Below are 25,414 nucleotides of genomic sequence, written 5' to 3'. Positions count from 1 at the left end.
GATCAGTGGAACTAGTACTGAGCTGGATGGACCAGTGACATGCCACTATATGGGGCAATTTCCATTTTTAATAGCTGTTTTACATGTGGCACTTTGTGTTTACTTTTTGCAGGTATATTTGAATTGGAAACAGCCTGTGTTTCATCAGGTAACTTGGTCATTTTTATTTTTAGTTGGTAAACATGTGGAATGTAATAACATGGGTCAAGGAACTGTTAAATGCATTCCTTAGGCATCATTGATGGAAATAGTATTTCTTGAGGACAGAAGCTAATTTGGCTATGCCACCAGGTCTCCTTGTAGGTGGTGTTTTGCTAAAATGGATTTTGCAGTTATAAAGCATATGCTCTAGGCACAGTTTATTTATTTATTTAAGTTTGATGCTACATTTCTCTCAGAAAGGGACCCAAGATGGCTCACTAATATAACCATCTAAAAACTTTACAATAAAATATGCAATATAATAAAGTGTGTAAAATAAAATAAATTGTATTACATACAACAAAGTATATAAAATAGTTTTAAATACAATTACAGATATTAATATTTTATGGTGTGCACAAAATCAAATACACTGAGCCTTTGATATCCACAGGGGTTTGGTTCAGGACCCCTGCCCCCATGCATACAAAAACATTTGCGGATGCTCAGGTCCTATTAAATACAATGGCACAGGGAAATTGTGTTCCTTATCTAAAATAGTAAATTCAGGGTTTGTATTTGGAATTTATTTTATTTTTGAATATTTTCAAGCCATGAATGGTTGAATCTGTGGATAAAAAATTCATGGATAAGGAGGGTTGACTGTATTAACATTCTCATGTGCAATACCTGTTCTAGTTTATTAGTTTATTTATAGCCTGCCTTTCCCTCAAGACTGGAACTTAAGATGGCTAGAATAACTTTATTTCAACATACTTCTTTTCTTGCAAACCTCTTTGTAATCTACAGCACTATATAAATGAATAATAATAATAATAATAATAATAATAAACGTTTTGTGTAAAAATTTAGTAAGGCTGCAAGGAATTAGCTAAAATACTTTTGGGGGGAACTGAGCTTGCAGGCCACCAATTAATTGATCATCCCTGTCTTGAAGTAGAGCAACCCAATTCCTATGCAGGTGTCAGGAAAAGTGGCTTAAAGTTTGTGTTTTTTAACATTGCTTTTTATTGCTAAAACGTTGTAAGCAAGCTTTCTCCCACCCAACTGTACATCTTCTCAGAACTCATTTGCTATTCATTCTCCCTTCCTTTAACAGTAGGATTGCCAAGAGTCCCTTATAAGCAATGCCCTTTATTTGAGGGCTGGAAAGCTTTTTGTTTTGTTTAGATTGAACAAGATGCCTAAAGAAATCCCATATTTTGGAGTGTGGGCCCTTTATAAAGACAAAAATGTAGTATTCTGTAATTTATATGTGGATGTGGTGATTTGTTCCCTTTTGAAGGTGTTAAATTGGATTTTGTTGAGTAAAACATTCTGTTAATGGCAGAAACTGCTCTTCTTGCATTCAGTTCTTAAGAAAATTAGAGGGTTTATGGCAGGGAGACATAATGTCTAATTAATGTCTAACATAATTAAGCACTAGTAAGCCTTAAGCTTGCAGCATTGTGTCTTTGTTCTAAATGCCAAGATAAATAACTTACCTTGATAGAGCAAGAGTAGAAAAACTCCTCTGTTTCCCCCGTGTAGAGCATATTCAGCCAAGACTGTGTTCAAGTGTGTTTGAGGCTCTGAATATTTAATACAGATTTCCCAACCTGGCACCCTCCAGATGTGTTGGACTAAAACTCCACTCACCTGCAAACAGAATGGCTAATGAAGGGAACCATTTTAAGGAAGGCTGGTGTAATGTAATCCACAAATCAGCCTGGACAGTTGTGGACTTCCAGATGTTATTCACTTAAATTCTCATCAGCTCTAGCCAGCATAGTCACTGGTGAAGGATACTGAAAGTTGCAGTTCAGGGAAACTGACTCCCCCCGCCACTGCCACTTCGTAGTAGGGAAAGGGTGCACACTAACTTTGTGAAATTTGAGGAAACTGAATGAGGGTGGTATGTATGGGAGGAGGAGGGCGTGTTAAGGAAAAAGTGTGCATTGGGTCAGAAGTGATTGTCCTTCAGATGTTTTGAAACATGAGCTCCTGTAGTATTTCACCACTGGCTAGGTGAATAGGATTGATAGGTAAAAAAACATGAGGTTTACAGATGTCCACTCTTGGTGCTGCGGGGGTGTTCTCATGTACATATGTGTGCACATGAGAGAAAGGGAGGCAATGGGATTGCCATACATCAAGGATGAGCAACTGTCAAACATCAGGAGGCCATATTGCTCCCCAGGGGACCTTGGAAGGCCACATACCCACCCAAAAATGTATTTATTCCTTTATTTGTTTATTTTATTTTACAGTATTTTTTATTTATTTCCCCCCCTCAGATGCCTCCTCATGTACCGTGGAGGGCATGGGGCAATTCTGGACATTTTTGGCCCAGGAAGTGCCCTTTTTCCAGCAGGAAGTGACATGCAAGTCAGTCTAGAACTAGGAAGGATTTGGTAGAATTTATTTGTTTACTTACTTAATTTAGTACAGCCTTTCCCAACCTGCCATTATCCAGATTTGATGTACTACTGTGACCATTACAGTCCTAGCTTGGGCTGTTTGGAGCTTTTGTCCCACTGAAAGAGCATCAAGTTAGGGAACAGTAAATATACCACTGAATATATCATCAAGGTATTAGCAAGATGCTTGCATTCTTTGTGGTAATCTATATGTCTGGACTAATTTACATGCATCAGTAGTTCTGGTTGTACAGGGTATGTTGCATTGTTGTGAAAGTGGAACTATAAGGATGTTATCAGCCTTCGATGATTCTTCAATCTTTTTTTATAGCACTGAGGAACAAAGAGGGAAGAAATACAGTGGGGGGATAAAAGCTGAAAGTGAGCTTGGCAAATCAAAGAGCATATAAACAGCTGCTTTTGTAGTGAATGTAATGTTGAAGGAAGAAGATAAAAGAGGTAGTAGTACAAACAAAAGAGTTATTGTGGAAAATATTTTATCTGGCCCTATGGCAGATATTGAAGCATTATCTTAGCAGCCTGCTCCAGGGACTCCATAGACTCTGTCTAGAAGAACTTGAAGACTTTGGGGTTTCTTGCATTAATGAATTTTTCTAAGCAAAATTCATCACATTAGATACACATGGTTTCAGAGGCCACAGAGAAGAATGTGCATCAATACATTTTATCTTTTTCTGTTCTTCTAAACTTGGTTTGTCCTTCAGTTTATTCCAGTGTGAAGTTTCAAAGCAACTTTAAACTAAATCGTAAATAGTCTTGTCTATGTTCAGTGGTGGCTTCCAATGTCCCTGGGGCAAGATATCCATTCTTTAGTCCAATCTTGTAAAGAGCTATCCAAAATAGGTCCCCAAAATAGATTGCCCCCAAAATAGGCACAGCATTTTGGGTAACTTGAAGTTTAGACTAAAACCCAGACTGGATTCACTACCTTACTGATAAGACAGCCATCAGCTGCTCATATATATGTTAAGCTGATGTGGAATACCTTTTACACAAGGAAACATACCATTGAACCAACTTGGAAGAAGAGAGCATGATGTTTTGCACAATGTGGTATAGATTAAAATTAACAGTTCTTTTTCTTTCATTTGCACCACAGGTTATGTATGGGACACTAGTGGCTGTTCTAGTGCTACGCTCAGTATATATAGTGTTATGGTAAGTAACAATGAACCAGCAACCTAGGCTTGCATCCCATCAGAAAACAGAATTGCTGAGTCTTTCCCAAAGACCTTGTAAACTAAGTATTTCCAGTCCTCATTAAACTGCTGGAGAGGAAATGCATCAGGGATCAGTAATTGTATGACCATGCACTGATTTCCTTGTTAACAATAGTTACTCCTGTGGTTTGCGCCAGAACTTTTTAAAAAGTATTTTACAACTCCCAGTGGTAAACTACTGTCAGGATGCAGTTACCACTGGAATTGCTCTCACTGTGCTGTTGATCTCTATTAAGAGCTCACTCTCATATGGTCAAGAAATGAATATATCTCTGCATGTTTCTAAATTCTATGAGGAATAGCATTGCTGCTTTAATGTTACGTATTTTGGCCATACCTATCTTGAATATGTTTGCTCAGATGTAATTTCCACTCTGAATTTGGATTCAGCTTGCTCATGCATGAGGGCACTTTAAAACAAAGATGAGTATCCTTTTGCCCCTCAAATGTTTTGGTCCACAAGTCCCAGAAATTTCCACATGGCACTGCCAGTGGTAAGAAATTGAGGGAATTGTAGTGCCAAATATTTTTCAGGGTCAAAACGTCCTCACCCCTGATTTAAAGTGGAGATGACATCTTTTTTGGTCTAGGAGATAGTCCCTGCTCTCCCAAAACCCTTCATGGGTTGCCTATATCCAGCTCTGCCATCACACACTTCTGCCATCACAATGCCATAATTTGACGACAAACTATAGAAACTTGCATGGGTTCAGAGACCACAAAAATGGCTGGAGATTTCCTGTTATCCACCCCTACTTTAGATTAAGCAGAGTACAGTGGTGTAAATTCAAATCACCAGAAATTGCATTATGATTGGAGAGGATGCATGATGACACAAGTTACTTAACCAATAACTACTGAACCAGCCACTAAAATGTAGGGTAAATAAGCTGGCCTCTAGTATGATCAGAAATTAAGCAAAATTACTTTTGTAAATTGTAGCTGCCAAACTTCCAAGCCAGCATGGCCAGTGGCATTATGGGAACTCTAGTCCAAACAAATAACTTTTCCATGTACTGTACAGAACCACCATTATACTCTCCCACCTCCCATAATGAACAAAGTCTATAAATATAGAACAACATGTGGCTGAAAGTCATTTAAGGTACTTAAGATTTTATCCTGCCTATCACCTTTCTCTCTAGGGTATACCCATGGCTCAGAGGACTGGGTTATACATCTCTGACTGTTTTTTTGCTGGGCTTTTTCCTTTGGAATGTAGACAATATTTTCTGCGATAAACTGAGGTAAGTAAGTAGATAGATAGATAGATAGATAGATAGATAGATAGATAGATAGATAGATAGATAGATCTTCTTCCCCTGCAACAATGACAGTTAAATCTTTTGATCATCTGGGTGAGTCAAGGAGCCACCAAACAGCCTTACTGCTCCCTTTTCTGAAAGGTGTGTTCACTTTCCCCCTAAGCATACTGCTAGCTGAAGGCTGCCTTTTGCTCACAGAGCTTGGCCTTCAGTGGTAGAATTCAAAGTCATAGCCATGTTAGTCAGGATCTATATATGAAGGTAACTAACTGAGAAAAAGAAGTCTGGAGCATAAGTTTTCATAGACTGAGACTACTTCATCAGATGCGTGGACTGAAGCAGAGTATGTGTGTGAAAAGTAATGGAAATGCAAAGCCTGCGTATATGGTAGTGTGAGCTAGTGTGGTGTAGTGGTTTTGAGCACTGGACTATGACTCTGGGGACCAGGGTTCAATTCCTACTCTGCCATAAAACCCACTTGGGCAAGTCACATGCTCTCAGCCTCAGGGGAAGGCAATGGCAAATCTCTGAACAAATCTTGCTAAGAAAATGCTGTGATAGTTTTCCGTTAGGATAGCTATAAGTCAGAAATTATATGAAGGTGCACGCACGCGCGCGCACACACATTTTAGTTTTAACAGCAGTTATTTCAGGACAGCTTTAGGAGGAAAGATATTGCCTAAAGCCAAGTTACCCATATGGCTGAGTCTTGGAATATAGTATGTTGCCGCCTAGGAACCAGTAAGGAGATGTGGTAAAATATACAGGTTAGCCCTCGTGAGACTGGAATATGAACTAGTCTTCTAATATGTGTAGTGTGCCAAGAAAACATGTCCCTCTTCAACTGCTGTTTGTGGACTGAAGTTTGTGGCTATATCCCAACTTTGCTGTTTCTCTTTCCAGTCTCCCTTTGATGTTTTTTAGTTTCAGGACTGCTTTTTTGAGGTCTGAGATGAATGCCCAGGAAGATTGAAGTATTCTGCCACTGGTGTTTGTGTATTCCCATTCCTAATATCTGATTAATGTCCATTTATCTTCTGGCACAGACTGGCCTGTTTGCCCAGTGCAGATTGCTGAAGACCATTGTTTACGAAGGGTGGTATATATCACATTAGTGGATGAGCAAATCAAAATACCTCTAATATTGTGGATGATGCGTGTAGGCCCTGTCATGACATTTCCTGAGTAGATGTGTGGGCAGAGTTGGCATCTGGGTTTGTGGCAAGGTCTTATACCCATCTCACTATCCATGTTGTGGGTCCTCCTGTAGATAAGTACTACTGCAGTTGGACAGCTGTCTGTGGGCAAGTAAAGGTCTTCCTTGCTTTTGAGAGGGCAGAATTATTGTCCAGAATAGGTTGCAATTCATTGATGATTTGTCTCAGGTGGAAGCTGTATGTAACCACAAGTGGAGTTCTGCAATTTCCTGTCTTTGATCTATTCTATAAAAAAGAGCCATTGTAGCTTAGTGGTTTGAATGTTGGGCTACAACTCTGGCGACCAGGGTTAGATTCCCAGCTTAGCCATGAAACCCATTGGATGACCTTGGGCAAGTTACATGCTCTCAGCCTCAGAGGAAGGCAATGGCAAACCGCTTCTGAACAAATCGTGCCAAGAAAATCCCATGATATGCTCGCCTTAGGGTCACTGTAAGTCAGAAGAAAACTTGAAGGCACACAACTACATAATAGATTAGTCCTGGGTATAAACTTTGCCTTCTTGATTTGTTTTTGTTTTTTTACATTACATAGGTACTGTATCTTGATTTAATTGTTATAATGTCATGTTCAGATGTGATACCCACATATGAAGGGGTAAAACAGGGTTGCGTTTTGGCTCCTACCCTATTCAATATCTACATTGATTCACTGGTCAGAGTATTGTCCGGAGAGAACTTTCATCCACCTAAACTGGCAGGGAGATCTATTTCCACACTCCTTTATGCAGATGATGCAGTTCTCTTGTCTTTAACCTGTGTAGGACTGAGAAGCCTCTTAAGAACCCTGGGAACATATTGTAACACAGAACAATTAACAATCAACTATGAAAAACCTAAAGTTCTAATTTTTACTCAGAAAAAATGTAAGCATCGTTGGCAAGTGAATGGCTACCAACTTGAAAAGATTAAATCATACAAATATTTGGGAGTAATTTTTCATTGTTCTGGATATTGGAGAGCCCAAATCTCCTATGTAATTGCAAATATGCAACGGAATTACAATTCACTTATCTCCTTCTTTTATAGCAAAGGCGGCCAATACATTCCCTCAGCTATTCAGGTGTTTAAAGCGAAGCTCCTCCCCCAAATGTTATTTGGTGCACAAATATGTGCGTTTAAAAATATTGCAGCCTTGGAAACTGTTCAGTCAAAATTTCTGAGAACTATTCTCAGCTTGCCAAGCTGTGTACCAAATGTTTTTCTCAGGTTGGAAGCAGGGTTAATTTCTATTGAATCACAAATATGGATATATAAGATTATTGGTTAAAGATGTTATTTACTCCCGAAGGCCTAGTCCCCTTGACTCTTAATGATATATTTCAGTCAAGATGGAAAATGCTGGCTGAGGAAAAAGTGCAATCCTTGGGCTTCTCACAAGCTGTTATTCTAGCCACGGGGCACACAAAAGCCAAAGAGAACATCCGCCAGTGTATACAGGACATTGAACTACAAAATCATATAAGTGCAGCCTCTTTACACTCAGCTTTTAAAGAGCTTTGTCCTTGCTGCATATTTGAAAAATCTAACAAATCCAAAGTATAGGAAAGCCTTTTTCCCTGGCCAAATTTAATGTACTTCCATAGGCCACACTTGCGGGAAGATATAATAACAAACCATTCTGTGAACATTTATGTCCCTGTGGGGTCTGGGGAGGTAGAAACAGTGGGACATGTTTTATTGTAGTGCACCTTTTACTGGGATCTGCAGCATTGTTTTATAGTACCAATTTTACAAAACATACCAGGTAAACCTGATACATTTTACATCGATTACATTCTGGCCGATCAGCAGCCAGGGATTACAACCATGGTGGCAAGTTTTTGCGTTGCTGCAATAGCTTGTAGATGAAAAATGGTGTCTTAATTTTTAATTTTTACTCTATTGATTTCATCTGTATTTGAAGGGATTTCACATATAGTTATTTGAATTTATAACCCCCAAGCTGTATTCCCATTGTATTTGTACTATACCGTTTGCATTGGGTTTTTTTTTTCTTTTCTACTGAGCATTGTATAAGATTGTTATATACAATGGGAAGGGAAGCCATGCCCTATGAGGAACGACTTAGGGAGCTGGGGATGTTTAGCCTGGAGAAGAGAAGGTTAAGAGGTGATATGATAGCCCTGTTTAAATATTTGAAGGGATGTCATATTGAGGAGGGAGCAAGCTTGTATTCTGCTACTCCAGAGACTAGGACCCGGAACAGTGGATGCAAACTGCAGGAAAAGAGATTCCAGCTCAACATTAGGAGGAACTTCCTGACAGTAAGGGCTGTCCAACAGTGAAACAAACTCCCTTGGAGTGTAGTGGAATCTCCCTCCTTGGAGGTCTTTAAACAGTGGGTGGATGGCCATCTGTCGGGAATGCTTTGATATGGATTTCCTGCATAGCAGGGGGTTGGACTGGATGGCCCTTGTGGTCTCTTCCAACTCTATGATTCTATGATTTTATATTGTTTTATGCTGGTCGTTGACCGTAATAAAATTTCGTTTCATGTTTAGCGGATCCAAACTTCAAGAACCAGGACAGCATGGTAGTGATAAAATACTATAGCTTTATTTTGGATTCTTTAGACAGAGATGTGCCAGTGACTTGTTAGCGTCAAATCTGAACTTTCCCTGAAAGTTTTTTAGGCTTTTCCCTCCAGCCCCCCCCCCCCCAATTCCCCGGATCGCAGTCAGCACCCTTTGAACTACATCAAAAGGTGCTTTAAAGTCTCTGCATTTCTCCAGCTACCCATCTCCCGTATCTATCCTAGGGAAAGGGGGGTCTTATCTTATTTGCCATCGAAGTCTTGTCTTAGGAAGTAAAGAGGATCTTAAAACAACCATTTGCCCCTGCTATCGCCCATCTGTCCCTCCCCCTTTTGCATTTTACTCAGATTGCAGCTCCCTTCCGAATTTCCTTTTCTTCTCTATACTGTTATTCCACCCTTTGTTTTTCCTCGTTCCCTTTATCCCTTTATCATGGCAGATCCATAACTTTTGGATATGACATATAATTCCATGTTGCAGTTCCATGAGTTTGGCATCTTGTTGTAATTCCATGAGTTTGACATCTCTGTTTTATGGATCTTGGCCTCCACTATTTTAGCACACAGTCTAGAACAGAAAAGGTGCCTTTCCTACTCAAGAATGTATATTTTAGGATAAAGAGATAGTCTGACAGTAAGGAAGTAACGACTGAGAATATAAACACGACAGATAGTAGTTATGTGTTATGATATATCATGGATGATCGTTAAATGTTGTTTTTCATTTTATATGTTTTTAAAACTTAATAAAAACCATTTATTAAAAAAAGAATGTATATTTTATTAACGCCAACTTCAAGAAGATTTTCAAAATATAGTCATCTTATATTAATATACATGCCTAGCCCATGTTCACATACTACTGTATATACTCGTCTATAAGTCTAGAAGTTTTAGTCAAAAAATTGAAGCCAAAAACCTAGGACGACTTATCCACTGGTCAATGTAAATACTATACTTTGACTCTTACTAAAAAGGGAACCATCCCCTGGTGAAAGGCAAGAGTGCAATCTGTCCTGAAAGCAGTGACCTCCCTCTACTCTCTCGCCCAGCCAGCCTTTTGTGTGAGCCAAAACGGTTATGTCTGCCTTAATATTGTAGGATCTTTGGCATTGTTTTCCTTTTCTTCATCATTTAGATCCTTTGTTGTATGTCCCTAAGTTTTACCCTCAACTTATCCAAGGGTCATATCAATATCCATAATTTTGTCCCCAAAACCTGCCCATAATTTATTCATGAGATCGACTTATAGTTGAGTATATACGGTATGTACTATCCTCACTTTATGCTTTTTTCCCCCCTTCTCTTTCTTAGTAGTGAAATTCATATTGCTTGTACTTCACAGCTGGAAAAAGTAATTTCAGCCTTATAATTGGCTGGCCTAGAGCATCCTTCCCTCAGCTTAGTATCTTCAAATTGTATTTAACTAAACCTTCCATAATCCCCATACTGTTGAGGAAAGATTATGGGCATTGTAGTCGGATAATCTGGAGGGCACTACATTGGGGGAAAATGGCATAAATGAAGCCTGTGCAACTGTGTTCTTGTTTTTTCCTCTTTCCACAGGGGGTTTCGTGCCAGGCTACCTCCACTTGTCAGTGTTGTGACACAGTTTCACGCTTGGTGGCACATCTTTACAGGCCTCGGCTCCTACCTTCATATCCTGTTCAGGTATGATCATCTCCCCTTCTTGTGTGTGTGTGGAGTGGTTCCTAGTCTATGCCATGCCAGTTGTCTAGATGTTGTTATTTTCCTTCTAGAAAGTTAAAAAATATTTGCTTGGTACAAAGTTTTGTTCAGCCAGTGTGGTGTAGTGATTTCGGTGTGGGACTAGGACTCCAGGGGACCGGGGTTCAAGTCCCTGCTCAGTCATAGCAACCCACTGGGTGACCTTGGGCAAGTCAAGCCCTGTCTGAAGAGATCTTGCTAAGAAACTCCAGAATAGGTTCCCCTTATGTTTGCCATTATATGGAAATGACTTGAAGGCACACAACAACATGATTTGAAGTTGCATTCTAGGGTGCCTCCCTGCCACACAACCCTCCAAAAGACAGCAGCAGTGAGCAAGGAAACCAAGGAGGTGGCAGTGAAGACTAGGTGGGGCTGTTTGGCTATTCACCCTCTCCACCAGGGGCCAGTACAGAATGTGGGCTAGTTGCAAACAGCACTTCCTGCTGAGCTGCCATCTCCATCTTAGCACTACTACCCATGAGGTCTGGTGTATGATATCATTATAATTATATATGTATGTATGTATGTATGTACAGTCGCCCCTCTGTTTTCGTGGGGGATCCGTTGTGGATTTTCAACTGAGCTATTGTGTATCCATCTTCCTGCTTTCTCAACTTTCTTTGGAAAGATGGTGAGATTAAGATTTCTTTTCTACCTGAACTATTCACTAGCTAGATTAGATGATAGCTTCTATGTGAATATAGAGTAAAGCCATTAGTAAGCTTTTGTTCTTAAACTACAAACTGCGTATTTTTTATTTTTGAGTCAGTTCTTAGGGAAGTATAGTTAGACAAAAGCACATTTCTGCTACTCTGCTGTTTTAAAGCTGGGCTCTAACAGGCTTGGTTTTGATATTTTGATATTTAAATATTTTTGTTTCCTTAAAAAAGGCTGAAGCCTTAGGAAACTTAAATTACCCACAAAACTAAAGGCAGCTTATAATATTTAAAACAAACATAGCTAACAATTCACAACATGAAAAAGTTAAAAATGAAATTAAACTGTCAAAAGGAAAAACCTTTTAACAAACAGCAAATATCTGGCGCATTATGCAAAAATTTAGCACATTATGCAAGGGGCTTTTCTCATGAGCAGTCAGGCTTCCAAAACCCGGCAAGGAAAAAGTCTACCTGCTTGTGGAAAGATAGCAAGGATGAATGCCAGTCTAAACTCCCAGTGAAGGGGGTTCCAGAGGCTAGACCAGCCGCCAACAAGCCCCTTTACTGTTTTCCCACCAAATGTATCTGTGGGGGTGATGGAAAAGAGACAAGGGGCTCCCTAGAAAATCGCAGAACACAGACATGACCTAGCTATACATGAGAATATTGCCTGTTTAGACTGGCCATTAAGGGGTGTATGGGGGTGGAGTCGGGGCGTTGCATCAACATGACGCACGACCTGACTCCACCCTCAGGGCGCCACGAAGCTGCCTACCACTCCACACAGCATGCGGCATCATGGCACTCCTCCGGCGCTGTGTTCTTATGCTTTTTGTGGCTCCTTTTTGCGCCATGGAAAGGCCAGACCATCAGCGTATTGATAACACCCCACCCCATGTCTCCAAATGATCTCACCCAGTGGCTTCATGTAAATGTGAAACAGCATGGGGGACAGAATGGCGCCCTGAGGGACGCCAGATGTCAGCTCTCTCATAGAGGAGCAGCTGTCCCCCAGCATCACCATCTGGAATCTGCCCAAGAGGTTGGAACTCGTGTATAAGTCTAGCAATTTTAATCAAAATATGAACCAAGAAAACCTGGATTGACTCATCCATGGATCAATGTAAGTAGTGTAACTGATAAAAAAAAAAAGGAACCATCCCCTTCTCTGAGCAGAGTGATGAAAGGCAGGAGCTTAATCCATCCTGGGACAACCTAAAAGAAGCACCAACCTCCTCTGCTGTCTCTGCCATGGCCTTCTGGCCTTTTTGAATGCCTGGTCAGGAAAATGGTGACAGTGGCAGTTCTTTGGCACTTCCCTTCAAAGGAGTGCCAAGAGAGTTGAGGGGTCCCCCAGGGCAGACTACACTCTTGCCTTTCATCACTCTGCTCAGAGAAGAGGATTCCAGCAGTGTTATTCCAGAGATGAGGAATCAGATTTTCAAGGATTTGACTATGACACCTTGTGTTTGTAAGATTTTCTTGGTTAGAATCAGACAAGATGATCACATTAAAACTAAAAGATGTAATCGCTGCTAATGCAGTCACTGTTTTCTTTACCTTTTTATCCTTTTTGACATGTTTTGACATTTTTCTTGGCCCCATCTGCACCTGGTTGTCTCACCCACACATCACACAGTCACCATTACCGTAGTTCCCTCCTCATTCATCCAGCTTTTAGAGTGAGCACAAACAAGTATGCCTGACAGATTTTTGTAAGTTCTTTGCTTTGTCCTTTACATTCTTTGTTACATGCTCCTAGGTTTTACTTTTGACCTATCCACAGGTTATATCAAAATCCATAATTTTGGTCCCAAAACCTGTCCTCAACTTATACATGAGATCAACTTATACTTTAGTATATGTAGTTAATAACTTCTTGTAACCCACCAGCAATGCAGTGTCCTGCCAAGTTCTTGTGATGGCTTAGCATCCAAGAGGCTTTGCTTCATTGTGTTGGGTGGTTCGCAAAGTACTTGACCCTAAGCCAAGATACCCAAAATGCTTCTTTTAACTGTGTTGCTTTTTTACTTCCCCTGCTTCTAGCTTATATTCAAGGACACTTTACCTGAAGTACAGACCGAAGGTCAAGGTAAGCACTCTGAACTTGTAGAATAATTTTGAGAATTATATGGCAGAGGAAGGCCTTTCTTATGTCTGGGGCTTGTTAAAACAAACCATGTAATAGTAGTGATACCTTTTTTTCTTTTTGATTTTTTTGTTATAGAAAAAAACAAAAGCTACAGCATACATAAAATCTGCACTGTCAATATAACACTGAAAAGAAGATATAAGGGTGCATTGGATCCTGAAATCTATTTATTTTATTCAAAGATTTATACATAACATACTATTTATGTTTACCATTCCAGAACATAATAAACAATGTCCATTTTACCCAATAAATTCATGATTCATTTGTGAAATGTATGTGAACCTGCTTGAGTTCTTTTAAATTTTGTCACAAGTACAACTGTCGAATTCTTTCAATCCAAACCTCCCAGAAACAGAGTGAACTATAAGCTTTTCCCCAGGTATTCATTGTATGCAGCTAGGTCAGAAAGTATATTAGAAGTTCTAAATCTTATTTAACAATGGATTAAGGTAGCACAGCTAAACAAATCCATTACCAGACACTGAACTGGTCAATGTTAAAGTACTTCTGCTGAAATGAACTGATTAGTGATGAATTGATATAACAACATTATATGAAAGAGAGCTGCATATTTCGATCCAAAACACCGAGATGGACTTTGCATTTGCTAACGTGGTATTTTGAATGGACTCACTATAGCAGTTTGTCCAAATACATGCATGGACAGTGATCTGCAGCAGGCATCTTTGAAGCATGGTAGTGTTAAGACTGTGTAGCTCTGCTGTTTGAAGATTCAGAAGGAGTACAGACAAGCATGGAACAGGACTTTACCCCTCCTCTCTTATCTTGTTGGGCTACCTCTCTCTTATCTGAAATGCTTGGGACCTGAAGTATTTTGAATTTGGAATTTTTTCACATCTTGGAATATTTGTATATCCATAATAAGGTACCTTGGAGGTGAGACCCAAGTCAAAACATGAAATTCAATTATGTTTCATACACACCTTATACACATAGCATGAAGGTAATTTTATGTGTAATATTTTTAATAATTTTGTGCATAGAATCATAGAGTTGGAAGAGACCCCAAGGGCCATCCAGTCCAACCCCCTACCATGCGGGAACTCTCAATCAAAGCATCCCCGACAAGATGGCCATCCAGCCTCTGTTAAAGACCAAGGAAGGTCTTTAATCAAAGTTAATGTATACTTAGCCATCAGAAAACAAAGATGTCACTATGTCAGCCATCCTTGTAGACAATTTTGGATTTTGGAGTATTTTGAATTTTAGAATTTTGGATAAAGGATACTCAACCTGTAGTTTCATTTCAAGCTAGATGGAATTGGTAATAAAATAGACTGTGCTCATTAGACAGTAAGAACATCATATATCCTAAGATGAACAGCTGTTAAGCCCATTCAGGGAAGCTAACTTACTATCTGCAGTTGAAATCACTGTTTACTCATGTTCTGCATATTTGGAGCAAAATCCCCTCCTTCCCAAATGCAGTTCTGAACTAACACATCAGATGTGTATGAAAGCAGGATTTTAAAGAGACAAAAACTTACTCAGTGCCATAATGATGAAAGGTACTACCAACCCCCCCCCCAAAAAAAAAAAAACATGGCTGGGGAGTAGTGGTGGTTTTGAGGTTACTTCTTGTAAATATTTTTTTCTTAATGTTATTTCTACTCCCACTCCTGTAAAAACCTCTTACTCCTTACTCCTGCTCCTCAGCTTTGGGGGAAATCCCCAGTTGCTTTGCAAGGCTGGTGTTTGTATGTGTGTAAGTGTCTCTCTTTGCCTCCCAGTCCCTTCCCCAGAGCAATATAATAAAATTGTTTTTGGTGTTTGCATGTGAAATATAAAAGCAGGAATAAGGAGTAACAAATATATTTTGTTACTCCTTATTCCTAATCCTACTCCTGTAAAAACCTCTCACTCCTTTATTCCTTACTTCTTATTCCTACTCCTACTCCCCAGCCCTGCAAAAAACAGACCAGCTGCCAAGAGCTTGCTACATTTCACAGCCTTTAGGGTCTACAAAGTAAAAGAACACTTCCCTTGTAGAATAGTTGTATAGATAGGTATGGCAATCCAAGAATACTGTTGAATGGAGCCGCAACAGGACATGGGGCTGTTTCTAGCATACATGATCAAAATTATTATTTGTGTGACACAGGATGAGATGGAAATACATTACAGTGGTCCCTCCAAATTTGTTGGGGTTAGGGATGAAGGACCCCCATGAATGGAAAAACTGCAAATAAAAAAACACCATTCTTTTTATCTGAGAGGACACTGCTCTAGGAATCTTCAGGTTCTCCGGTGCAACTCTGTGATCAGAATCTGCCAGAAGTTGATCGTCGAATCATGCTGGACAACCTACAAAGGCCTAGAGAAGTGTTTTGTCTAGGAACTCTATGGTCAATTTCTGGCAGAGTTGCACTGAAGGACATAGAGATTCCTAAAGAGAACATACTAAGGAAATCTGCAGATAATCAAATATGCAAAAGTCAAAACCGCAGATGTGGTGGGCCAACTGTATAGCCTTGTTTTATTTTAAAGATACCTACCATTTGCTAAAATAAGCTTTCAAGGTCAATTACATTACAAATATGTAAGGTTACAGCCTCCCTTTAACTCTGCAATGTGAGACAAGAAGCAGTTCATGCCAAGCATACTTTATAATAAGTAGCTGGCCTTCCCCTTGCCAATAATGGGTCTTCCTGAGAGGCAGCAATGCGTGTCTCATGCACTGATAGCAGCAGCTAGGCGTATGCTTCAGTTCTTAAGTCCTAGAATTTGAGATCTTGGGATCCAAGTACTTCTGTGGCCGTGAGAATGTGTGATGGTTCATGTGAACTCCTGTCATGTGAATGAAAACTAATGTCAGAATGAGCGTATAAGCAACATGTCAAAACTGGTAGCTGCTTATATCTCTTCCCTGTTTTCTGTTTTAAAATAAACCACCGGCGATCTTAGCCATACATTGTGAAACGGGGTGGGGTGTGTTAGGTCCTTTTGGCAGTTCAGCAGTTATTTGCTAATCTGTGTAGATTTACCAAATACAGAAGGAGAGATGCAAGAGTAATTCTTCTCTGAATACAGAACATCTCCATAGTATAAACACTCAATCATCTTAAGTTGTTTACTATTATTGCCAAGTGTTGTTTTGTTTTTTACTGGCTCCTGTGCCTTTAGCAGTAATTTGGTCTCTGGACATTGACACAGGGTGATAAAAACCTGCAGGCACTGAGATGTAGAGAACTCCAGTTCAAGCAGCTTTTAAAGGTACAGGAGCAGAGCAGCTCTGTATGTGATCACCTGGCAACTATACATCTTACTCTTTCTTGCCTTATATGCAAACCTACCAGCCTATTTGGGAAGCATTTAGAAATAAATAATTAGATAACAAGAGGAAGAATGAGATTGTTTATTTTCTCACCCAACAGTCTTAAGAAACATTTTCTTTTTTTCCCCCCATTCCTTTCAATAGTTTCTCTTTGGGATTTGGCCTGTTCTCCTAGTAGAATCAACTAAGAAGCAATGACAAGGAACATCTGGCCAAAACTGAAGAGCTGCCTACCATGGATGCATAAGGAGATTCCGCAACCATTTTGACAGATGTGTTGGAAGTTCTTGGGCGTGCAAACCCCTTCCCCTCACTACTCCTGGAGTCATGGAGAAATCATGTAGAACCAACGTTTCTCTAAAAACAATGATTACAGGTTTTTCCTGTGATTGAAGTGTCAAAACAAGAGTGCAATCTTCTTGTGTACCTGTTGAATAGCTTGAAAAAGTTGGGCCAGCATATTGGGCTGGTCATAGAAAACTGATCACATTTTCTCCTTGAAAGCAGGTTACTGAGGTTTGAGTTTGGCCGATCATCTGTGGTTGAACCTTAAAACACTTGTAACTGAATTGTGAGAAACATTGGAGCCAAATGATGAGGAATGATCCATTTGATTTATAAGGGACTCAGTGTTCTGTAGTGCATTTTACTGTGTCCACTGCTACATTGTAATGGTTTTGGGCGCTGTATTTTGTCATTGTCTTAGAACTGGTGTCTTTAATGACTAGTGCAGATTAAGGACAGCCAAGGTAGATGTGCTGTTCTCCTGACCATCTCTTTTTTTCTTCAGAATGTGGGATATTAATTGTGAGTTTTCTTGATGTGCAAAAGCACAGTGCCCCAAAGTTTTAAAAAACTGTACCATCACCTCTAAGATCCTTCTGCTTTTAGTGGATGACCAGATGTCCTGCCAACCAATTACTTTGTTCTTGATGGAAATAATTATCAGTTGGACATGGAAATAGTTATCAGCTGGAGAAACATAGCCCCAAATGCCTTGTAGGGTGGATGAGGAAACTGGAATAGTTTCTTTTTCCTTGCATCCATTTGAGACTGCAGTACGTTTTGGTTCAGCTTTCAGCAAAAAGTTGGCTATACTCACTCCCTAGGATATGAATCTTGATGGTGAACTTTCCCTCCATTCCAAAACCATGATGTAGATTCAACTCCAATAGCCAGTTCTTCTCTTTTAGAGAAAATAAAACCTTTAGGTCACATGTGCCTGCCAAAGTACAAAATGCACACCTGTCCTTTCAAGAGTGCAGAGTGCTCTCTTGTGGCCTTGAACAGTCACTGTCTCTATGAAACCTGCATCACATTCATGGAAGGCAAGGTTGTCCCTAGTTACTAGCCATAATACCTATGGGTTACCTTCCATAGCAGTGGCAGTATGTCCGTCCATACCAGTTACTGTGTAATATAAGCAGGAGATGTTTTTGTACTTATGAACTGCTTATAGAATTCCCAGGGATGTCTGTGTGGCCACTGTAGGTATAGAATGGTGGACCAGGTAGGCCCTTGATTTGAACCTAACAGGACTCATGTTGTGAGGAGAAGTGTGCATGCCACCATGCACTTCTTTGAGGGCTGGCAAGCAAAAGATGTAATAACATGTTGGGCCTGTGAAATTCTTTAAAAGATGAATAGAAGGAAAAGAGGAAAAGCTTGACCAGATGGCTTGATTTTGTTTTGTCATTTGCGGCTAAGTTATTGCTTTAAAAAGACTTGTCCTCCATTGGAGAGGTCATGTTGATGGGGCACACAGTCTTTGTCACTCAGATATGCTTCCCCAAATATTAAAAAAAAATTGAAGCAAGTGTTCATCCTTGCATATTAGTCTGATAATAAGTGATTTAGAATCATGCTGTTGGGGCTTGCTGCTGGTCTTTAGTCTCACCAAGATGAAAACTTGTTTGTGCACATTGCTTCTCTTTAATGTACTCTTGCTTCTGTGTTCTTCATCCTCAAGTTACTAAGCCCCTCTCTTGAGCTAGGTGGCAGTCTCATTCTTTTGAGGTGCCTGTGGCTTTAAATTCATGAATTGCACTCTTACCCAAAATGGCCACATCCTTTAAAGCACCCTTGCTCAGCCTGGTGCCTTTCATGATGCTGAACAATAATTCTCGTAGTCATGTTGGCTAGGAGCGGATGGGAGTTGTGTATTCATGCAACTAGCAGACACCAGGTTATGTAGAATTCCTTTAAGAAAAATCACTGAGCTATTTCTGATTATGGTACGTGATCCATAATTGACATCAAAATCATGCCATTATTCTTCCCACCACCCACCCCCATTATTTCCCCTTGGAAATGCTTATGTCCTCTATTTCTATATATCTCACTTCATACAACTGCTTAAAAAGAAAGAAACATAAAGATGTGTTCCTCTTCCTGTTCCTTTCTAACTAATGCTAAAAGTGGTCTCCCCCTACAATACTATCTACATGATAAAGGTTAGAAGTTACTTTCTACTTCACGTCTGTAAGGTTGTGACCCCTTGGTTCATTTTCTCCTTACAAAAATGTGAGTTAACCATTTTTTAAGCCATACTTTGTTATGGCAGAATATTTAATGCCTGCACTCAATTACAAATCAAAAGTCAAACCCCCCTGCCCCACTCCACTCCCCACTTTATTTGTAATATTAGAAACACAGAAAGGTGGCTGCTACTGAGTCAGATCATTGGTGGATCCCAGGTCCGTTGTGGCTACACGGCTGGGCAACAACTCTCCAAGATTTTGTGTAGATGTCATTCTTCATCATACCTAGGAGGTGCAGGAGAATGACCCTGGGCCCTTTCCCATGTCAGGAATGGACCCTACTGATTTCTTGCCACACTGAGTGGTTGAGAGAGATAATTCACACAGAGTATACACTGAACCAGCATAGCGTAGTAGTTTGAGCGTCGGATTATGACTCTGGAGACCAGAGTTTGAATCTCTGCTCAGCCATGGAAAGCCACTGAGTGATCTTGGGCAAGTTGCACATTTTCAGCCTCAGTAAACCCCACGATCAGGTTGTCTTTAGAGACATCATAAGTCGGAAATGACTTGAAAGCACACAACAACAACAAAGCCAGTGCTAAAGGCACAGGCTGCTTTATCCTGTGAGCATCTACTGTGTTCCATACTGGAGGCATAAAGCCATGCCCTGTCTATTCAGCACAGGAATGCAGTGTGGTGGTGGCAGAAGAGAGCTGGAGTGACCCATGCTCCACTTGGTTTTTCTGCTGGACATGAGGGACATGCTTTGGCCTCTATACCTAGCAGATAAGAAACACAACAGGCAGCTGCTTGAGAGATTTGTTCTTTGGCCACCCACAACAGAGCTGCTGTGTTGGAGATGCAGGAAAGGGAGGCTGTTCCTTCATGCTCAGAGAAGAGCCCCACATAGGCTAATGGGGATGGATGAAGTACTTCTCTCCAGCCTGTCCCTCAAAAGTACATTTTACTTGTTTATTTTCACCCATTTGAGGAACCAGTTTTCCATTCCTCACCAGGGTCTCTTACAGGTAAGCAGGCAAGTAAAATAATAATAATAATAATAATAATAATAATAATAATAATAATAATAATGCATGGTAAGAGTTTTGAAGGGTAATTTAGGACTAGGTAAAATAAAGATGCTAATCTCAAAACTATTTTTCAGAAATAGAAGAGGGAGTGTGTTCCACTTTCAAACAGCTCTTACTGTCAAGAATTTTCCCCTAATGTTGAGCTGGAATCTCTTTTCCTGTAGACTGCATCCATTGTTTCGGGTCCTGTTCTGTGGAGCAGCAGAAAACAAGCTTGCTCCACCCTCAATGTGACACCCCTTCAAATACTTAAAGAGGGCTATCATATCACCCCTTAACCGTCTCTTCTCCAGGCTCCCTAAGTCTTTCCTCATAAGGCATGGTTTCCAGACCCTTCACCATTTTGGTCACCCTCCTCTGGATGCTCTAACATTTGTAAACATCCTTTTTGAATTGTGCCCAGAACCTGGCAGGCAAATAAAAAGATGTGTTTTCCCCCTCCCTCTGCATGTCTCTCATTCCCTTCGGGTTGTAAAAGTGTGGGAGAATGTTATAAAAGCGTCATTTTTGCCAGACGGATTATTTGTGCTTGGCAAATGGGATACTTTTACAATTCTCCCCGACAGAGAACGAGAGATTGTGCAGAGGGAGAGAAAAAAACACACATATTTTTGTTTGCCTATTCTAATTGCAACTAGCAGTTGGATTTAGACCCATGATTTATGAAATCACTATGAGGGGATAGGAAAGAAGGAGTGGATGCTAAATCCCATTCTACAGGAGTAAGAAATTCAGCACAGGGGATACTCTAGATCTGGGACACTTTTACTTTGATATTATCAAATAAACAAAGACTGCTGTTCCCTTGAGAGACTCTCTGCCATGTCTCTGCTTTATTTACTGTTCTGACCCTATATCCTACCCGCCCTGTTTGCTCGGAGCAAGTAATTTTGCCCCACTTCTCCATTTGGGATACACTGGAGTATTCATTGGCTCCCAGTACAAAGATGGCCCACAATTTCCTGTTGTTTCAAGAAGGGTTTTTGGTTTCATGTAGAATTACAGTGTGTGCTCTGCTCTTAAGGGCAAGAAGTTCTTAAGTGAAAGTAAAACTCTGGAGAGAAGGGACTGTAAGTGTGAAGTTTGTTGGTGTGTAATTGTGAACTTCCACTAGGCAATGAGATTTTTGTGAAGCACCTCCAGCCATCTCTATTCTGAGTCAAAAATCAATGTTTGTTCCATTTTCCTCCCTGGAACCTGCTGTTGTATTGGGGGGGGGGGATGTACATTTCAGATTGTGTGCTTCTTGGCTGCCTTTTTAAAAAAATTGTTGAATTGTGCAATATTGCCGACAGTGTGTCTGTTTTGGAAATGTGCCTGTTCATGAAATCCAGGCTGCTTTGACCCAGAATAAATAAGGAGCAGAAATAAATGCTGGAACTGAGGGGTAAATGACGTGATGTAAAGTCTCATGACTTAAGGCTGCATGTATTTTTAGCTTTATTTTTACAAAAAACTATAAATAGTGGCAGTTTGGATAAGAGAGATTTTTAATCCTTTCTTAAGTGCCCTAAGTTTCCAACAAATTGTCAACCTCTCCTATTGCTATTTGCATTCCTCTAGAGTTTGGAAAAATGACATCTTGAACTTCAGCTCCCAGAATCTCCCACCCATCGTGGCTCCATGTTTGTATCAGTCCAGTACCTCTGATAGCTCCTTTAAATCTAGCAAAAAATGGAATGGATTAATCAACACACTGACACAGGAGCCACCTGCCATCAGTCCCACTGCCATACCAAGTGATAGTTTCTGGAAGATGTAGTCCAAAATAAATAACTTCTCTGGCCCACAGGATAGGGGAAAGGGTTTAAATCCTCCCACTTGACCACCATATTGCCAATCCCATTTTTCTTCTTGCGCTCACTCAGCAGCTACTATAATCTGTTTCTTTTTAAAAGATGCGCATTTAATCTGCTACCACCAAAGGCAGGCACCCCAACTTGCAGCTCCCATTGGATTCAACTGTGACAGCATCTTGACTTCTCAAAATAGCATATATGTGTGTATATGTATGGTTAAGAAAAGATCATAGGACTGCAATATAAATAAGATGCCATCTCCACTCCAGTCAGAACATTTCTAAAACTAGTTTGACCTTTACCTTGTCTATGCTTGTTGAGCTATAATGATGGCATTGAAGGAAAGCACTTAGCAAAGAAATAAATATGCAACTCCAGTGACTAGAATCCATCAGCTTTTCTCCTAAACTGGTCTTGGAACACCTTTTTCATTGCTGCTGTTCAGCATAAAGGTTGCACTTTGTTTTCTACCTATAATATGGCCACCTTTGGTGAGCATGAACCTCCTCCAGGAGACCAGGTGGTGAGATGTTATAAAACGTTGCTCATCTCATGCCACACACATTTTTGAAATTTGTGTCTGGGAAAATCTAGAGAGGAACTCTGGTGGATTTCCTTGAAATTTTGGATTATCAGTCTTGTCTAGTCAATTTTTAAATGTAAAGGAGGACTCTGCAGAGCTGATGGTTTCATTGTTCCATAGCACCAGTGGCCAGAAGGTAATAAGAATTTCTGTCAGTACATCTGTTTGGTGGTTAAAGTTCATCTACAAGAATCTCTTGGCTCCACATTGTTTTAACAGTTATCACTTTCAATCTATATTAGATCAGTAGAGCCCCTGATCTGTAGTAACTCATATGGATGTGTGTATATTCGTAATCCCAGTGAATGAGTAGAACTTGGAAATGTGTTTTGGATGACAATTCTTAGAATTCTTCAACCATCATTGCCACTTTTCCAGGCTCTCATGTGTCCCCAGCCTACCATTTTGTATTTTTCTACAACAGATGGATCTCAGGGTTTTAGTAGGAGACAAGAAATTCACAAACCCTGAAGTCTGTCCTATCCTGGTTTACAATGTCTTGGTCTCTTTCACGCTACACAGTTCAACACAAATGTAAGTGCCATGACTCTATCCTCTGCCATTTTGAGATTTGTGCTTTTATGAAGTGTTCTCTGCCAAAGAGTTCTAGTGCCTTCCCAGACTACAAATCTCAGGATTCTGCCATGGAAGTTAAAGTGGAATTTAAGTGCTATATTGTGCATTGTGAAAGAGACTTTAGTCCATTAGCAGCTTTTTTATGTTGTTTTCAGGTTGTATTTTCAATCCTTTACAAGCTTTTTTGCTTTCAAAAGTTTCCTGATGTGTCTCTAGCAACATCCCAGTGAACTCACAAATCCCACTTGTTTATTTAAAGAAAATTTTAGTTTCCTTAGTAGCAAGATGTGTCATCTTGCAGATTGCAACAACTATGTCATAACTGATGGATGAACATAGGGCACATGGCCAAAGCACACTTGGGCATCTGGCAATTTAAATACCAAACAGTATTTTTTTAAAAGGTCCTGCCTCTTTCTCATTTCTCCGTCTAGACTTCTGCAAGACAGTTGTGCTGCTCCTCATTTAAATATTTTTAATTTTGTTCCACGTTGGCTCCAAAATACCATTGGCATGTTTTCAAAAACCAAACATATGTACTGATGTTTACACAGGGTAAACGTCTGTGTAACATCCATTCTTTAGCAAACATTAAAGTTAGTTTGGCAAAAATCAAGAAGCTGGACTGGATGAAACCATTTGCTCAGAACCAGTTGAAGTCCAAAACATCTGGAGGACTAAAGTTGGGAATCACTGGAGGGAATCCTGTAGAAAAAGAAATTCTACAGGAGCTTTTGAGGACTCTGTTTTTCCCCTCAAATGAGTCTCAGGTCCCATACAGACAGGCCAAAATAAAGCTGCTTCGGGCCACTTTGGAGGTATTTTATTTAAATGATACATACATCCTAAGAGTCCAGAAGCCATGCCAAAGCCACACTCCAGTCCTAAGGCTTGGAGCGCAGCTTTGGTGCATCATTTAAACAGCATACCTTCAAAGTGGCCCAAAGCAGCTTTATTTTGGCCTTTCTGTATGGGGCCAAAGATACTAAGGATTCCTTTATATTTCTTTCTGTCTGATGTCAAACTAGACCCTGATTCCTCTTAGTTCTTCCTATTCCCCTTGCAACTTTTCTTTCCAGAACTGTAACTTTTGGGACTTCTGTGTGTTCATTAGTGATCTTTCTCAAGTGCAAAGTGCATTTATATTGCTGTTTTCCTTCTTTCTACAAAACCATTTCCCATGGAGGGAACTCCTCTCCCCAGAAATCTCTTCCGCATATGCGCCCTTTAGCCGTACTTCATTGGCATCAGATTTTATGACTAACGAAACTTGTAGCTTAAGTATTTTTTCAAACCATCCCTTTTCAAAATTCAAGTTAGTATTTTATTTTTATTTTATTCTGCCATATGAATGTCGATGATGGGGTATACTTCTGATGCACTGGTTTTAATGTTTTCAAGGGGAATGGATCCAGACTGCTGTAAGGGATGTGGAATATCTTTTGTGTAAAGTGACCAAACTTGGTTTTAACACTTTTTATTTGTTTTAGATCTGTGTATTTGGGTTTTGTTTGTTTTTACAAATCCCTTCCAGGTGAACTTAACTGTGGCTGCATCATGAAATAGCAACAAACTGTATATAAAACCATTGTAATAAATATTGTCTAAGCATTTTGATATACTATATTGAAATCTTTTTATGGGATTCTTGTCAACTAATAAGCTTATAATATATATATTATATATATACTATTATTTTGCAGTAAAGTGGCTTTGAGGGATTTAAGTAATGTATTAATCCATTTACCCTTGAAGCATTAATTATGACTTTATTGTTGATGATGATGATGATGATTAAAGAATTTTATTAAATAAGAGTCCATGGTGGATTTTGTTCCTATATGCTCTCAAATTCCATTCCATTGTCTAGTTACACGCTCAAGCCCTCAAACCAAAACGGACACAATGACTAAATGTTATAACTGCAAAGGAGGATAAGGCACCACAAAAGCAGGAGATTCCAGAAAAATGTACCACATTGCAAAATAAAATCTGAAATTATTAATGTAAATATAAATTCATGTCATGTGGTTGATTTACACATACATTACATATACAGTGCTCCCTCCACATTTGCTAAGGTTAGAAGTGAAGTAGCCCCATGATTGTGGAAAAACTGCAAATAAAAGAACACTATTCCTTTTACCTAAGAGAACACCACTTTAGGAGCCTGATCACACTAGACAAATCAGGCTCAAAAACGGGATTTTAAAAGTAGAAAAA

At 39.8% G+C, this 25,414-nt stretch overlaps 1 protein-coding gene across 2 annotated transcripts in view; it reads left to right on the top strand.

The window, feature by feature from the left end:
- Positions 1-25,006, top strand: part of ACER3 (alkaline ceramidase 3) — a 67,066-nt gene extending 42,060 nt beyond the window's left edge. Inside the window, exons 6-11 of one of the 2 annotated variants that reach the window (XM_089512999.1) lie at positions 113-148; positions 3,682-3,740; positions 4,948-5,049; positions 10,386-10,490; positions 13,256-13,301; positions 16,804-25,006. In XM_089512999.1, the coding sequence (XP_089369125.1) occupies positions 113-148; positions 3,682-3,740; positions 4,948-5,049; positions 10,386-10,490; positions 13,256-13,301; positions 16,804-16,857 (402 nt within the window). In that variant the 3' untranslated portion in view covers positions 16,858-25,006. Of the gene's footprint in view, positions 1-112; positions 149-3,681; positions 3,741-4,947; positions 5,050-10,385; positions 10,491-13,255; positions 13,302-13,436; positions 13,600-16,803 lie in introns of those variants that run through there. The other variant, XM_089513000.1, reaches the window with a different exon arrangement.
- Positions 25,007-25,414: the final 408 nt, after the last annotated feature.

This window comes from Sceloporus occidentalis, unplaced genomic scaffold (assembly GCF_023333645.1).
Source record: "Sceloporus occidentalis isolate IW3139 unplaced genomic scaffold, rSceOcc1.0.p SCAF_2, whole genome shotgun sequence".
In the NCBI taxonomy this organism is placed as follows: Eukaryota; Metazoa; Chordata; class Lepidosauria; order Squamata; family Phrynosomatidae; genus Sceloporus; species Sceloporus occidentalis.
This window is presented reverse-complemented; position numbering and strand designations above follow the sequence as displayed.